At 46.5% G+C, this 14,925-nt stretch overlaps 1 protein-coding gene across 21 annotated transcripts in view; it reads right to left on the reverse strand.

Annotated features, from left to right (window-relative positions):
* Positions 1-14,925, reverse strand: part of camk2b1 (calcium/calmodulin-dependent protein kinase (CaM kinase) II beta 1) — a 57,514-nt gene that overhangs the window by 2,571 nt on the left and 40,018 nt on the right. For 12 of the 21 annotated variants that reach the window (XM_077521729.1, XM_077521747.1, XM_077521741.1 and 9 more), the window contains 4 exons: positions 12,450-12,498; positions 2,128-2,203; positions 1,940-2,034; positions 581-817 (listed from right to left, as the gene is read on the reverse strand). In XM_077521729.1, coding sequence (XP_077377855.1) covers positions 585-817; positions 1,940-2,034; positions 2,128-2,203; positions 12,450-12,498 — 453 coding nt within the window. In that variant the 3' untranslated portion in view covers positions 581-584. Of the gene's footprint in view, positions 1-580; positions 818-1,939; positions 2,035-2,127; positions 2,204-12,449; positions 12,499-13,035; positions 13,081-14,925 lie in introns of all 21 variants that reach the window. The other 9 variants (XM_077521726.1, XM_077521748.1, XM_077521743.1 and 6 more) reach the window with 1 other exon arrangement.

A 14,925-nucleotide genomic window follows, 5' to 3' on the forward strand; every position in this document is an offset into this window, starting at 1 on the left:
TTGCTCTGCTGCCACCTGCTGGCCGTTTGTGTAATAACTACAATTTCTGTAACCTTTCTTTGCAGTTGAGAGGCTGCATCAAAGCCTTCTGTATGCTCTAGCATAAAAACAAAAAAATGTATAAATACGTCCTTGGGACACTTAGAACATTAAAAAAAAAACGTATTTACACATTATTGGGAGCAAATGAGTTAAGTAGCTTGCTAGCTTGACAATGACTGGACAGACAAACCAATTGGTAGCTAGAGAACTGACTGACTACATGAAGATTGGACTGACTGACATCTAGGAAGAGGATGGACAGACGGACTGACAACTGATAGACTAACTTGCAATCTAGAACATGATCTGACTGACTGCCAGACCAGCTCAAAGAAAGACTGATTGACTAGTTAGCTAGCTAGCTGTCCCGTTGTCCTCTAGCTAGAAGCAGTTAGTTAGTTAGTGAGTATGATTACTCAAAAACAACCGTCCTCAACTCATGGCAAGCTGGCAAGTTAAAAGGACGGAAAGAGAGTTTGGGCCTTGGTGAAGGCCTGCGCTCGACATGCTTTAGTTGTGATGAGGACGCGACGGGTACCCGACTACTGCAGCGGTGCGGCAGGCGCTCCGGAGCAGTGGAAGTGTATGTTCTGCCACTTGGCGTCCCTGCGGTGCCACACTCGAGTCTCCTCGGACTGGCTGGATTGCGGCCGGCCCTGCCCGTCCACAAACTGCGTGAGGCGGATGTACGCGATGCAGGCGGCGTCTTCGCCGATCAGGTGCACGTGAGGGTTCAGGATGGTGGTGTGGATCGGCTTGTTGTTTTTTGACAGAACTGGATGGATGGACCGCACATTTATTACAATCAGTGTCACTTCATAAATATTACATAAATAACAAAGTAACCAAAATAACTAACTTGCTAACTAACTAACAGAAAGACTAATGATCAAACTAAGATTCTGTCAAACAAACTAACAGACTGTTTAGCTACCTGACTAACTAACTAACTAACTAATGAATCTGTATTCTTTGGCTTTCGGTGCACCATGAGACTTGTTCTTGGTGTTTTGTGGTGTGTATGAGTTTGATGTTTAGTCTACTTATTTATCTCTTTATTCGCTCCCCTACTTCTTATTCATTTACTGATGTAAAATGTATTTACTTGTTTAAAAAAAAAAAAAACTTGTATATGCCCTTCAAAATGTTTGCTTTGTTCTTGTTTTGTTACCTTATTCTTTACTGCATAATCGATATTTATGTTTATGTACAGCACTTTGTATACAGCAATGCCTGTTCTAAAAAGCGCATTATCAATAAAGTTGAGTTGAGTTGAATGAACTAACAAACAAATTGACCTCTCATGAACTAACACTACACAACTTGCTAACTATCCAACAAACTGACTGTCGAAATACCTTACGAATTAACAAACTGATTTACTTACTAACTCACAAATTTTCTAATTGCCTAACGAACAAACTTCATAACTAGACTACCTTTCGAACTAAACTGACTTACTAACTAGCTAGCTAACCAAACCCCCCCAAAAAAAACTGTCCAACAAACAGACTGACAGTTTAATGAATGAGCTGACAATAATACTAATAATAATCTGTCAAATTTACTAACATACTAACTAACCAAAAAGTGACTAACAGACTTACTGTTTAACAAATAAACAAGCAAACAGACCGTCTAAACTAGCAGACAGATTGACTGACAAATGGACTAAAATACAGACTGTTTAACTAACAGAATGACTGGCTTACTAATTAACAAACTGACTGCCTAACGAACAGATTAACTCAACAACAGACTTCCTGCTTAACTAAGTAACAAACTGATCAACTAACCAATGAGGTAAAGACCGACTGAGCAAACTGTATGTTGTCATGATTGCTTCTCAAAGAAATGATGCTGAAAAAAAAAAAGAAAAAAAAAAAAAGAGTCTTACGGTTGTCAAAGTAGAACCTGTGGAAATCCATCCCTTCCACCAGGTTACCCAGTGCCTCGGGTTCAAAGGAAGTCAAGCCCGGGTCGCAGATTTTGCTGCCGAAGGAAAGAGCGAGAAAAAACAACAACAACAACAATCACTTGAGGTCATAAAATGTGGAAAGAGTTGTCACGAGCAGGCTGACTCACGCGTAAGCCTCGAAATCTCCGTTGTTGATGGCCTCGATCAGCTGCTCGGTGATTTTGATGATTTCTTGTTTGCGGGCTGCAAAATGAAAGAGACACCGTTTTAAAAAAATAAAAGAAGATGCTGGGCTTGTCCTGCTTGCTTTTTTCGGGTTGAAATGATAACATGAAGTAGTCTTGCACGATTTCAACGAAAATGTCTCCCGAAACATCAAGCAAACAACAACAATTTTAAAAGCTAATATCAACCGATTCATCGGTCGGGCTGTAGTAATAATATAAAATACCGGTATGCATTGCAGTTAGTTTTTCAAACTGTAAGTTGATTCCCACAGTGAATGTACTGCGTCGTTCCCAGGAAGAAGATGCACTGGTGGCTGCGTCAACCCAAAAACAGGCCACTTGCTCATCGTCATGACAACAAACACACGCAGTTATTTCGTATGTCAACATCTCAAAGCGCTCAGCCCCAAGCGATGCATCAACCCCGGAAAAAGAATCCAATGCAATTCTACCCACAATGCATTGCTGGCCAAGCGCAACCAGTGACATGCCTGCACGCCAAAACCTCAGTCCGTACTTACTCTGGGAGGAGGAGGATGTGGAGGAGGGGCTGGAAGGGGGGTGGGGGGGAGGCGGGGAGGTGGCCTGTGCCGGCCTGGCAACCGCAACCGGAGCCGGGACGGCGTCGGGTTCGGGAGCAGGGGCGGTCGCCGGGGCCGGCGGCGCCCTACGAACGCTGCTCACCAGGTCTGTTAGCCGGGACACTGGGCAAGATGCCATGAGGAGGGACATAATAGGACGAGAAAAAGTCTACACACCCCTGTTCAAATTACAGTCAGTACATTTGCAATGCATTCTAGGTGAAATTGTAGGACAAAAACAGTTGTAATTTCACAAAATAATCTGCATGCAAACGTACTGACTGTGCGCTCGCCCACTTACTCTGCATGGGGACAACGGGTGTGTGTGTGGGCGAGGGAGCCGTGGGGTTGGCGACAGGGGCGGACCGAGGCTTGGGTTGGGGGCGCGGCGAAGCGGGCGGGCCTTCTCCGTCCGAAGTGGGACCTGAGCCCCTGCGCACGGAGCCCAGAAGCTCGGCGAACTTTGCGGCGGCTGGGTGGAGGAAGGACGCAAATCAATGCAAACGTGCTGCAACGTGGGCCTATTTCACAAACGGCCTTGAGAGGGAGCTGCTGAGTTAGGACTGAACTCTGCGTGGGTGTGACGAGGAGGAGGATTAGAACACGGATGAGAAGAAATACCCTCTTTTTTTAACCTTGGAAATACCAATATGATGGATATAGGTTTACCTAATAAAAAACATGGGAGGCAGTTAAAAGGATTTGGGCTGCTCTTGTGTCAAGGCTGCGTTGGCGGACTCACAAAGCGCACACACAGAAACACACGGGGAGAAAGATGACAAGAAGATGCACAAATAGTAGAAAAAAAATACATCAGACAGGGTTGTCGTCTTTTTTTTTTTCAGAAAGATTTCTAATACAGTGGTGGTGCCTTGAGATACAAGTTTCATTTGTTCTCACCAAGCTAGTAAACCACAATTATATTTCCTCATTGAAAAAAATGGAAAATGTTGTTGATACATTAAAAAATTTGTTGTAATGTGTTTTTTTACTCATGAAAATAGCACTTTATAATATTGTAATTTAAGACATAGTGATAACATAACATTGAATCTAAAGAATAAACATCACTTGGCCACCTGAGGGCAGTATAATGGAGATATAGACACACAAACCAAGAGGAGTTTCACAACTACTCTAAGTGACTTAGTATACTGCTGTTTTTTGTAGAGAATAAAGAATATCTGCATGGGATTATTGTTTTATTTTCTGTCTGCATGTGTTGATGCAGACAGATATTGATGTTCAAATATCTGTTGCTCAACGTGTTATAACAGGGGCAATTAGCCCATTTGTGATGTTTTCATTGATAGCTAGCATTAAGCTAGGTGGCTGTTTTAAACAATTGGGAGTGGGTTAAAGAAGTGTGGAAAAGTCCAGTATTTCAGAAGCAACAAGTTTGCTGACACAAAACAAAGGAAGAGACAAAGACACAAATGTCCAGCATAGAGCCCGGAAGGTTAAACCAGGACATTTCTCATCCAAATGTATGCTAAGCGACAAAGCTAAGACGGACTTACGTGTTTTCTGGCCTAGGAGTAACCAGAGAAGCTCCAAAATCTTACGTGTTAGATTACAAAGCAGCTGTCCAGCACTTACTGACTTGACAAGATCCGACCAACACCACCACTACTACTGTTCCCGCGATCCACTCACTCGAGAGCACCTGGGTATGGAGTGTAGTCCTGTACCGGACGCACCGTCCTTCGGTTTTTGAAAGTGTATGCCAGACGAGTGCCAAAATCTCTGGGCGGCATGCCTTTGACACTGTCATGGTTCGGTTCTCAGCCTGTTGTGCTTTTGTGTGTGTGTGTTCCAGTGCTACCAACGAGGGGGGCGTTCCCCAGCCCCGCACCTGCATCGCGTTTGCAATCATGGCTTTAAAAGGACTCCGAGCAGCACAGCCAGCTGTCGGATTATTATTTGCTCATCTTCATGTCCAAGTGTTCTCCGCGTTTCCCTGTTGGTAAAGTTGTTTGAATCTGCCGTCGTCTTTAGTTTACTAGTATTCACGTGTGTGTTTCCGCGTCGCCTTTTGTTGTTATTCTCGTGTGATTGATTCCGTGTGCATTTCGTGTCGTCCTTGCCGGTTGCAAGTGATTTTGTTTTTTCTAGTCCTTGCTGTTAGCAAGTGTTTTTTGTTACGTTAGTTCTCCTTGCCGTTTGCAAGCGATTTTGGTTATGTTAGTTTTCCTTGCAGTTGCAAGCGCTTTTTGTTACATTCGTGTTCCCTGCCTTTTGCAGGAGATTTGTGTTTTCCAATTCCTCCTTGCCTTTTGCAAGTGCCTTTTGTTACTTCCGTGTCCCTCGCCTGTGTGCAGGGACACCTCTGTAAATTTCGCCTACTTGCCTGCGAGCAAGCTTTTTGCAATCGGTTTATCACCAAAAATAAATCGAGATTGTTTTCCTCTTCTGAGCCTGCATTTCTGGGATCTGTTTTTCACCGACTCAGCTGAGTCGTGTCAGAATAATCCGACCATGGATCCCGCAGACTCAGAAAAGGTGAGACAGGCATTGACCAGTCAGGGGCAACGGGTCGGGCAAACCGAGACCACCCTGGCCGGTCTTCAAGAGGTGGTAGGCCGGCTTGCTCGTCGTTGTGAGGAGATGTTCGGGAGGCTTGAGCAGCTCAGTTCCCGCCCGGAACTTCCGCGTTCGGACACTGCCATTTCGGCGCTCCCGGTTACACATAAAGAACCCGTTTTGCCCCACCCGTCACGCTACGATGGACAGCCTGGAGGTTGCGGTCAGTTTTTGCATCAGTGTTCGCTCATTTTCGACCAGCAACCTTTTACTTACGCCCGTGATCAGTCCAAAGTAGCGTTCATTATGAGCCTCCTGTCTGGTCAAGCCGCTACCTGGGCTATGGTGGTGAGCAACGCGCGACCAGACCTTCGGTCCTCTTTTTCCAATTTTGTTGGTGAATTTCAACGCGTGTTCGATCATCCGGTTAGGGGGAGAGAGGCCGGGGGTCGGTTGCTTGATTTAGTACAGGGGGAAAGATCGGTCGCTGATTATTCAATCGAATTCCGTATTCAGGCCGCCGAGAGCGGGTTTGGTGACTGTGCTTTGCGGAGTGTCTTTCGTCGAGGACTGAATACACAACTCAAGGATGAACTGGCAGTCCGCGACGACACGAGCTCTTTAGAAGGTCTCATTGAACTAACGATTCGTTTGGACAATCGTGTACGGGAACGTGGCAGAGAGCGGGCTGTTGAGCGGCGTGGAGCAGCCGTTAGCAACGACATGTCCAGACTCTCACTCGACGTCACCGAAGCACGCACCCTCCCGGGATCCCCGGACAACGGAGTGGAGCCCATGCAACTGGGTGGTGGACACCTGCACCCGGAGGAGCGTCGTCGCCGATGGGTCGCTGGTGCCTGCCTATACTGCGGTCAACCGGGACATCGAGTGGCATCGTGCCCAACGCGACCCCCACGCAAGACGCGGCCGACCGCTCGCCTGGGGGGACGTGCCGACGTGCCCCTGAAGTCCGTGAAGGAGGCAAATCCGGGTAAGCATGAACCGGGGGGAACCGAACCATGCCCGCCGTCGGGGTCTTCTCTCAGAGAAAGACGACTAGAGTTGTCGGGGGAGCTGTCTGGATACGGGTTGAGTGTTAGGGTGAGTGCGTTGATCGATTCCGGGGCAGATGACTGCTTCATAGACCCGTGTGTGGTGGAAGCTTTAGGAAGCCCGGTAGAGACTTTAGAGAAGGTCAAGGAGGTCTTCGACCTCAACGGGCACCTATTGGCGGAGGTACGACTGTCTACCGGTCCTCTGACCTTGAAACTCTCGGGAAATCATGAGGAGAGAAGGAGATTTTTTGTTATGCCGTCCCGTTCTGCGCCCTTAGTGTTGGGCCTTCCATGGCTAAGAACGCATAATCCGGAGATCGATTGGGAGAAGCCGGCTTTAGAGAACTGGAGTCCCTTCTGCCATGCCCACTGTCTGAAATCGGCAGGAGGGACTACATCGGTGCAAGCAAATTCAACTCCAGAACCGGTATGTCTCGATAACGTTCCCGAGGAGTATCGTGATTTAAGTAAGGTCTTTAGTAAAGATCGGGCACGAGCATTGCCGCCTCATCGTCCGTATGATTGCGCGATTGACCTGATTCCCGGTGCCCCATTGCCGGGTTCACGTTTATATCAGGTGTCCCAGCCGGAGCAAGACGCTTTACGGGAGTACATTAATGAATCGCTAGCGTCTGGTCAGATACGCCCGTCCAAGTCTCCCGTGGGAGCTGGTTTTTTCTTTATCGAGAAAAAAGACAAGACACTCCGCCCTTGCGTCGACTATCGTGGTTTGAATGAGATCACGGTTAAGAACAAATATCCCCTTCCCTTGCTGGACTCAGCGTTCGCTCCATTGCAGTCGGCCCGAATTTTTACTAAGCTAGACCTGCGAAGCGCCTATCATTTGGTGAGAATACGGGAGGGGGACGAGTGGAAGACTGCTTTTAAGACGTCACTCGGACACTTTGAATATTGTGTTATGCCTTTTGGTCTGACAAACGCCCCAGCAGTATTCCAATGTCTAATTAATGACGTCCTTAGGGACATGTTGAACACTTTTTGCTTTGTTTATCTCGATGATATACTGATTTTCTCACGCGACATTCAGGAGCATAGGCAACATGTTCGCCTGGTCCTCCAGCGCCTCTTGGAAAACCGGCTCTATGTGAAGGCAGAGAAGTGCGAGTTCCACGCCAAGTCTGTACAATTTCTGGGATTCATTATTGAGGGAGGGCAATTACGGGCGGATCCGGTAAAGACTCAAGCCGTGGTCGAGTGGCCGACTCCCAAGAACCGAAAACAGCTACAACGATTTTTGGGATTCGCTAATTTTTATCGTCGCTTTATCAAAGATTATAGCTTACGGGCTGCCCCCCTTACTAAACTGACGTCAAGTAAAGTACCCTTTAGGTGGTCACCTGTTGCGGAAGAGGCATTTTTGAAATTGAAACAGCAGTTTGTAAACCCGCCAGTGCTCATCCACGCTAATACAGATCTGTCTTTTGTGGTCGAGGTTGACGCGTCGGATTCAGGAGTGGGGGCGGTCCTGTCCCAGCGGTCGCCAGAAGACGGGAAGCTCCATCCCTGCGCCTTCTTCTCCCGGCGACTGAGTCCAGCGGAGGCGAACTACGACGTCGGGAATAGGGAACTTCTGGCTATCGTGCTGGCTTTACAAGAATGGCGACACTGGCTGGAGGGCGCCAAGGAACCCTTTAGGGTGCTGACGGACCACAAGAACCTGGCATACCTTCGGTCAGCCAAAAGACTTAACTCGAGGCAAGCACGTTGGGCCTTACTGTTCACGAGGTTCAACTTTGTTGTGGACTACCGCCGGGGATCCCGGAACCAGAAGCCGGACGCCTTGTCCCGGATCCACGATGCGGCCACGCCGGAGGCAGGAACTGAACCGATCCTACCCGCACATTGTTTCGTGGGGGCAGTTCGTTGGGAGGTCGAGAAGCGAGTCACTGAAGCCCAGGAAGGGCTCGCAGTGCCGGAGGAGTGCCCGGCAGAGAAACTATTCGTTCCTGACCCGGTGCGGGCTGACGTCCTACGGTGGGGTCACACCTCACGAGTGGCATGTCACCCAGGGATCAACCGGACTCTTGCCCTGATTAGCCAGCGGTTTTGGTGGGCCGACATGAAAAAGGACGTCACGGAATTCGTCAAAGCATGTACCGCTTGTGCGTGCGGGAAGTCGTCCCACCAGCCGCCGATGGGACTACTGAGGCCGCTACCCATCCCGACGCGGCCTTGGTCTCACATCTCGTTGGACTTCATCACCGGCCTCCCCCGGTCAAGGGGAAACACGGTAATCATGACCGTGGTCGACCGGTTTTCGAAACTGACTCACTTTGTTGCTCTTTCCAAACTGCCATCATCCTGGGAGACTGCTCAACTCCTCGTCCGTCATGTCTTCCGTCTTCACGGCATTCCGGTGGACTTGGTGTCCGACCGGGGTCCTCAGTTCATCTCCCAGGTCTGGAGGAAATTCTGTAAGCTGTTGGGCGCCACAGCCAGTTTGTCTTCTGGATATCATCCACAAACCAACGGCCAGACGGAGAGGGCCAACCAGGACCTAGAAGCAGCTCTACGTTGTGTGTGCCTGCACAACCCGGAATCCTGGTCATCGCACCTCTCCTGGATCGAGTACGCCACGAACACTCTGCCGTCCTCTGCAACCGGTCTCTCACCCTTCAAGGCGGCGTACGGCTACCAGCCACCTCTGTTCCCTTCTCAAGAAGGTCCCATCGAACTGCCCACCATCCAACACCACCTCCGGCGGGCCCACAAGGTATGGCAGGAGACACGAGCGGCGCTATCTCGCTCAGCGGCCCGCAATAAGGAGATTGCGGACCGTCGGCGACGTCCGGAGCCCACTTACCAGCCAGGAGACGAAGTCTGGCTCTCATCCAGGGACTTGCGCCTGGCAGGGTGCTCGAAGAAACTGGGTCCGCGCTACATTGGTCCCTTCGAAATACTTACTGTCATCAATCCTGTGACTGTGAAACTCCGTCTTCCGCCTTCTCTCAAGGTGCATCCTGTGTTCCACGTTTCCCTCCTTAAGCCTGTGACTCCCAGCCCACTGAACCCGCCTGCACCCGCTCCGCCTCCTCCCCGAGTGGTCGATGGGGATCCTGTTTACACGGTCAAGGAAATCTTGGACTCGAGGTGCAGGGGCCGGGGCTTCCAGTATCTGGTCGACTGGGAAGGTTACGGACCGGAGGAGCGGCAATGGATCCCCCGCTCCTGGATCCTGGACCCGTCTTTGCTCGACACTTTCTACGCTGCTCATCCTGATAAGCCAGGTGGTCCGCCAAGGGGCGTCCGTTGAGGGGGGGGTACTGTCATGGTTCGGTTCTCAGCCTGTTGTGCTTTTGTGTGTGTGTGTTCCAGTGCTACCAACGAGGGGGGCGTTCCCCAGCCCCGCACCTGCATCGCGTTTGCAATCATGGCTTTAAAAGGACTCCGAGCAGCACAGCCAGCTGTCGGATTATTATTTGCTCATCTTCATGTCCAAGTGTTCTCCGCGTTTCCCTGTTGGTAAAGTTGTTTGAATCTGCCGTCGTCTTTAGTTTACTAGTATTCACGTGTGTGTTTCCGCGTCGCCTTTTGTTGTTATTCTCGTGTGATTGATTCCGTGTGCATTTCGTGTCGTCCTTGCCGGTTGCAAGTGATTTTGTTTTTTCTAGTCCTTGCTGTTAGCAAGTGTTTTTTGTTACGTTAGTTCTCCTTGCCGTTTGCAAGCGATTTTGGTTATGTTAGTTTTCCTTGCAGTTGCAAGCGCTTTTTGTTACATTCGTGTTCCCTGCCTTTTGCAGGAGATTTGTGTTTTCCAATTCCTCCTTGCCTTTTGCAAGTGCCTTTTGTTACTTCCGTGTCCCTCGCCTGTGTGCAGGGACACCTCTGTAAATTTCGCCTACTTGCCTGCGAGCAAGCTTTTTGCAATCGGTTTATCACCAAAAATAAATCGAGATTGTTTTCCTCTTCTGAGCCTGCATTTCTGGGATCTGTTTTTCACCGACTCAGCTGAGTCGTGTCAGACACCTCCCTCGCTGCCGTTTTCCTGCCACCGGGGCTAAATTAAGAACACACACACACACACACACACACACACCCTCTGACCCTTAAACCACCATCTCCCAAGGTGCTCTGGGGAGTGAACGAAGTTGGTAGCTAGTGTTGGGGGTTCTTAAACTTTTTGGGTTCGGGGGTTAAAATTGTCTAAGGACCAAGTTTGAATCTCTTGAAAACTGGTAATGCTGTTAGTCATTGTAACAAATTTTGAGGGTGAGCTAAGAACTCTTAGATTGTTCTTGCAGATATAATCAAACATTTCTCACCTGATAAATGTTTGGGCTGAGCACCTGTCCCAAATTAGACAAACATTTGGTTCTTTGAGTTTGTTCGAATAAATGACAATAGGCAACACTAGTTGTTGTCATAATAAATTTGGAGTTAGTAAAGTATCAAAAAGGAACCATATCTCCAAACAGAAAATTGTTTGGGCCGAGCAAAGTAATAGCACACATAACCCAAATGAGACAAACATTTTGCTTTTTCATTTTCTTTGAATGATTTACAACAGGCAACATTATTGGTTGTCTTAATAAATATGGTGTGAGGAAAGTACTAGCTCGTGGATAAAAGTTAAATTATCTCCAAACTGCAAAGTGTTATGGATGAGCAAAGTAATAGCACACCTGGCCCAAATGAGACAAGCATTTTGCTGTTTTATTTAGTTTGAATAATTGACAACAGGCGACACTATTTGTTGTCGTAATAAATATGGGGTGGGGAAAGTATTAGCGGATAAAAGTCAAATTATCTCTAAACTGTAACGTGTTATGGCTGACAAAAGTAATAGCACACCTGTCTAAAATGAGATAAACATTTTGTTCTTTATTTTTTTCTGATTAATTGACAACAGGCAACACTATTTATTATTGAGTGAGAAAAGTACTATCCCATTCATCCTGAAAGTCTTGTTTCCTAGCCAAAAGGTCTTTGTGCTGAGAAAAGTTATAGCACACCTGTGCCTAATGAAACAAACATTTTGCTCTTGATGGAGTTTGAGAAAACTCACAACAGTCAACGCTATTCATTGTCAAAACAAATTTCCACTGAGAAAAGTACTCTTAGGTCTTTCGTGCTGAGTCATACATTTCTGACAAAGAAAAATAATAGCACACCTGTTTCAAATGTGGCGAACATTTTGTTCTTTGTTTGAATCAGTTGAAAACAGGAAATGCCATTACGCATAGTGAAATCTCACCGAGACGGTGGAGCAATCGAAACATTACCACTTGGCAGGATTCTACCAGAAGGATGTTAAGAAGGATTAACACTCCTTGTGGTGCTGCTGAGGAGACGATACGCGGCATGATGGCTTTGGCCAAGGTTGCTAGGGAATTGGTGACATAGCTGCAAAGCCTTGAAAAGGAAGTAGGATGAAGGAGGAGGAGGAAGACGCGCACATTCTGTTCTGTACGCTTGGCACCCAAATGATACATCTGTGACCTCGTTTAGATGCATTGTAGTCAGCTCAGATGCGGTGGAGGTGTGTGCCGGTTTAGAAAAATAGTAACGACACGTGTGCATGTACTGCAAATGCACACTTCCACCAAGTGTTTAAGTTCGCCGTCCACTAATCAACACAGTGCACTCTGTATAGCTCCGCCCTTTTGGTACCCAACCACTGTGATTGTAGCGCAATGAGCTCCAAAAGTGGTAAGTCACAAAATATTTGTATTGGTAATCGAACTGGCGATGAGTCATCGAGATTTACTGCATAGAAACATTTGCTTTCAATTAAATTTAGTGGTCATAATTGCTTCTGAAAACCATCTTACTTTTGCACCCGTATGAACATTGTATAGCGCAGTACCTCCGAGAACCACTACGGGTCAGTTGGACTCCATTTTTGGTACCGGCCAAATTTGTTCAGCTGGCCATTAGACCACCAGAGCGCTTAAGTCAACAAATCCAATAGCTAACTTGCCCCTGGGTAAACAATTCAAATTCATTCACTTGCTGTCTGTGTTGCTGTCCGCACTTGTCATATATTTGCATTGCCACTCGGTTTTACATGTGTTTTGTTTATTTAGCTACGCCACAGGGACAAAACATTAAGAACAGCGTGTGTGAGTGTGTCCGGTCTTACCTTTCACATCTTCATCCTCCACGGTGGTGTTGCTGCTGTCCGATGATTCCTGGAGATCACACGCGCGCACACGCACGCAAACACACAACAATTAGGACGGAACACTTCACATGCGGGACATGGATATGCATACACGCACACACGCGGTGTAATGGCAACACATATAAGCGCGGGGGCGGGTAGGGTCATCCTACAGCGCTGTTGACTTTCCATCTTTATTTTTACAGTACACGCGACTAAGCTTGCCACACGTAGAACTTTGTCACTTTCCAAATTGTCACCAGGGAAGAAGTCAGCGTTGGAGAAATACGAGAACTCAGTCTGTTCATTCTTGTGTGTGTGTGTGCGCGCGCACTGAAAACTAATACAGCTGGACAAATTGAAAAGCAGGAGTCACTGACACCCAACCATATCGACTTCATCAGTCATCACACGCACACACAAATGAGTAAAGCACAGTCCACAGATGAATACAGGATGGAAAAGAAAGGAACGGCGAGGAAACAGAGAAGAAAACAAACAAGAAGACAAAAGTGTGGCCAGGAATTGTCAGGGAGGGGTGGGGGGGGGTTCATGTGGGGTGTACCTTAGTGCCGTCCACCGGGTTATGGATGACGGTGGTCTGAGGCTCCTGGAAGGGGGGAGAGAGGGAAGGAGGAAGGTGAGGGAGGGGGGAATAGAAGAAAATGGAAGATGTGAGAAGAATGGAAAAAGTGTGGAGTAAATAAACCAGGAAGTAGAGGAGAGAAAACGATGTTAGTGGAAAAGAAGAATCTGTCAGTGATTGGCAGAAAACTGCAGGTGCACACACACACTCACGCTTCAATGAACCAATTTTAGGGGGGGAAAAATGGCAAAATCAATGCAACAAATATTACAGCACTTTTCAGAAAGGCTCTTGATTGACCTCCCACAACAATCATAGTCTAATGTCATACTGAATCACCAGCACATGTTACATACATGTCGAGGTATGTACACGCTCATATGACAAGAACAGTAATACAATCATCAGAGTGGATCGCTATGTTTAGTCTGCAGGAATCTGGGATGGGTCACATGACTGCTGACATCATAAGTAAGGAAGCTAATGCTCAGCTGTTACTGTTTAAAGACCAAGCCTGGCTCTTGACCTGCATATATGAACAGAGAAATACATATATACTCCATGTTGTATATGACAGAAGGAACTTGACCGAGCTCGAATCCAGCCTGGAATCCACTTTTCCATAACATCGGTAAAAAGTGCCATGGAATCCAGAGCTCATTTGGGCAAAATTCACTAGATTTTGCCAAATGTATATGCGCCGGAATACAGCGAAAATATCCATTTCAAATTAAATGATTCCCTCCCAGACATTTTCACAGAAGCAACCCCCTTCGCTCCCGGCTGTTTTACTGGGTTTTGACTGATTTTGCAAGGTCCACAGAATGTTGTGTTCTTTTGCTATAAAAACATGAAACCTACCAAAAGAAAGATTAGAGTCTCTTCTTTCATCAGGAAAAAAAAAATATTTTTATCTTTCCATTTTGCAACAATTAGCATTAGAATATAGCTAAGTTTCATCATTATTCACAAATCTGTTTAGAATTATTGAGAAACAACTTGTTTTTATCATGGCCCTGGTTGATCTCTTATACTTTGCTCCACCAGCTGGCCGTTTTTGTAATTACTACCCGTTTTTCACCTGTTCACTGCATCAAAGCATTTTGTATGCTCTCGCATGAAATAAAAAAACATAAAATAAATGAATAAATATGTCTTTGGGACACTTACAACATTTAAAATATAACATATTTATAAGTTTTGGGGAGTAAATTAGTTAAAATGGCTGAGTTGTTTGGTTTAGGACGTAGGTCTTTGTGACTTTTTAGTCCATCCATTTATGATAGACATGTCCACACAATTTCATGTCCGTTGACAATAGTGTTGAGGCTATTTTTTTTTCAAACTTTCGCATGTTCCTTGAATCTCCTTTTTCAACAACAACACCAACAACAACAAAAAGTGATTTGACGCCAATATTTGCACACAATAAGATGATGTAGCAAAAAAAACATTCTTCGGAATATTGCATCATCCATCTGTAAGGTCTCTCGGGTACCTGCTTCCTATTGGGCCTTATTCGGTTGAAGTCCCTATTTGGTGTTCACCAAATTATCACCCAGAGAATTTGTGCAAATGGTCCAGCTCCACCCAAAATGGCCAACTTCCTTTTTAGTTTCATTCTTACATCCCTGAGACTTGTTGGTGTGTCATGTTACAATAGACACACCTACACCCAATTTCATGTCAAGCTTTCTAACTGGTGTCACGGTGCTAATTTTCACTAACTTTCCAAAAGGGCGCACCATAGTATGTTCCATGCTTGTGTTGAACAGAGGTGTCAGTCGATTAAATTTTAATCATAATTCATTCTCTAGAGAAAATAAAGAAATACGTTTTTTATATCATAATTAATCGCATGACTTCAAT

The sequence above is a fragment of the Festucalex cinctus genome, chromosome 5 (genome assembly GCF_051991245.1).
Source record: "Festucalex cinctus isolate MCC-2025b chromosome 5, RoL_Fcin_1.0, whole genome shotgun sequence".
Taxonomy (NCBI): domain Eukaryota; kingdom Metazoa; phylum Chordata; class Actinopteri; order Syngnathiformes; family Syngnathidae; genus Festucalex; species Festucalex cinctus.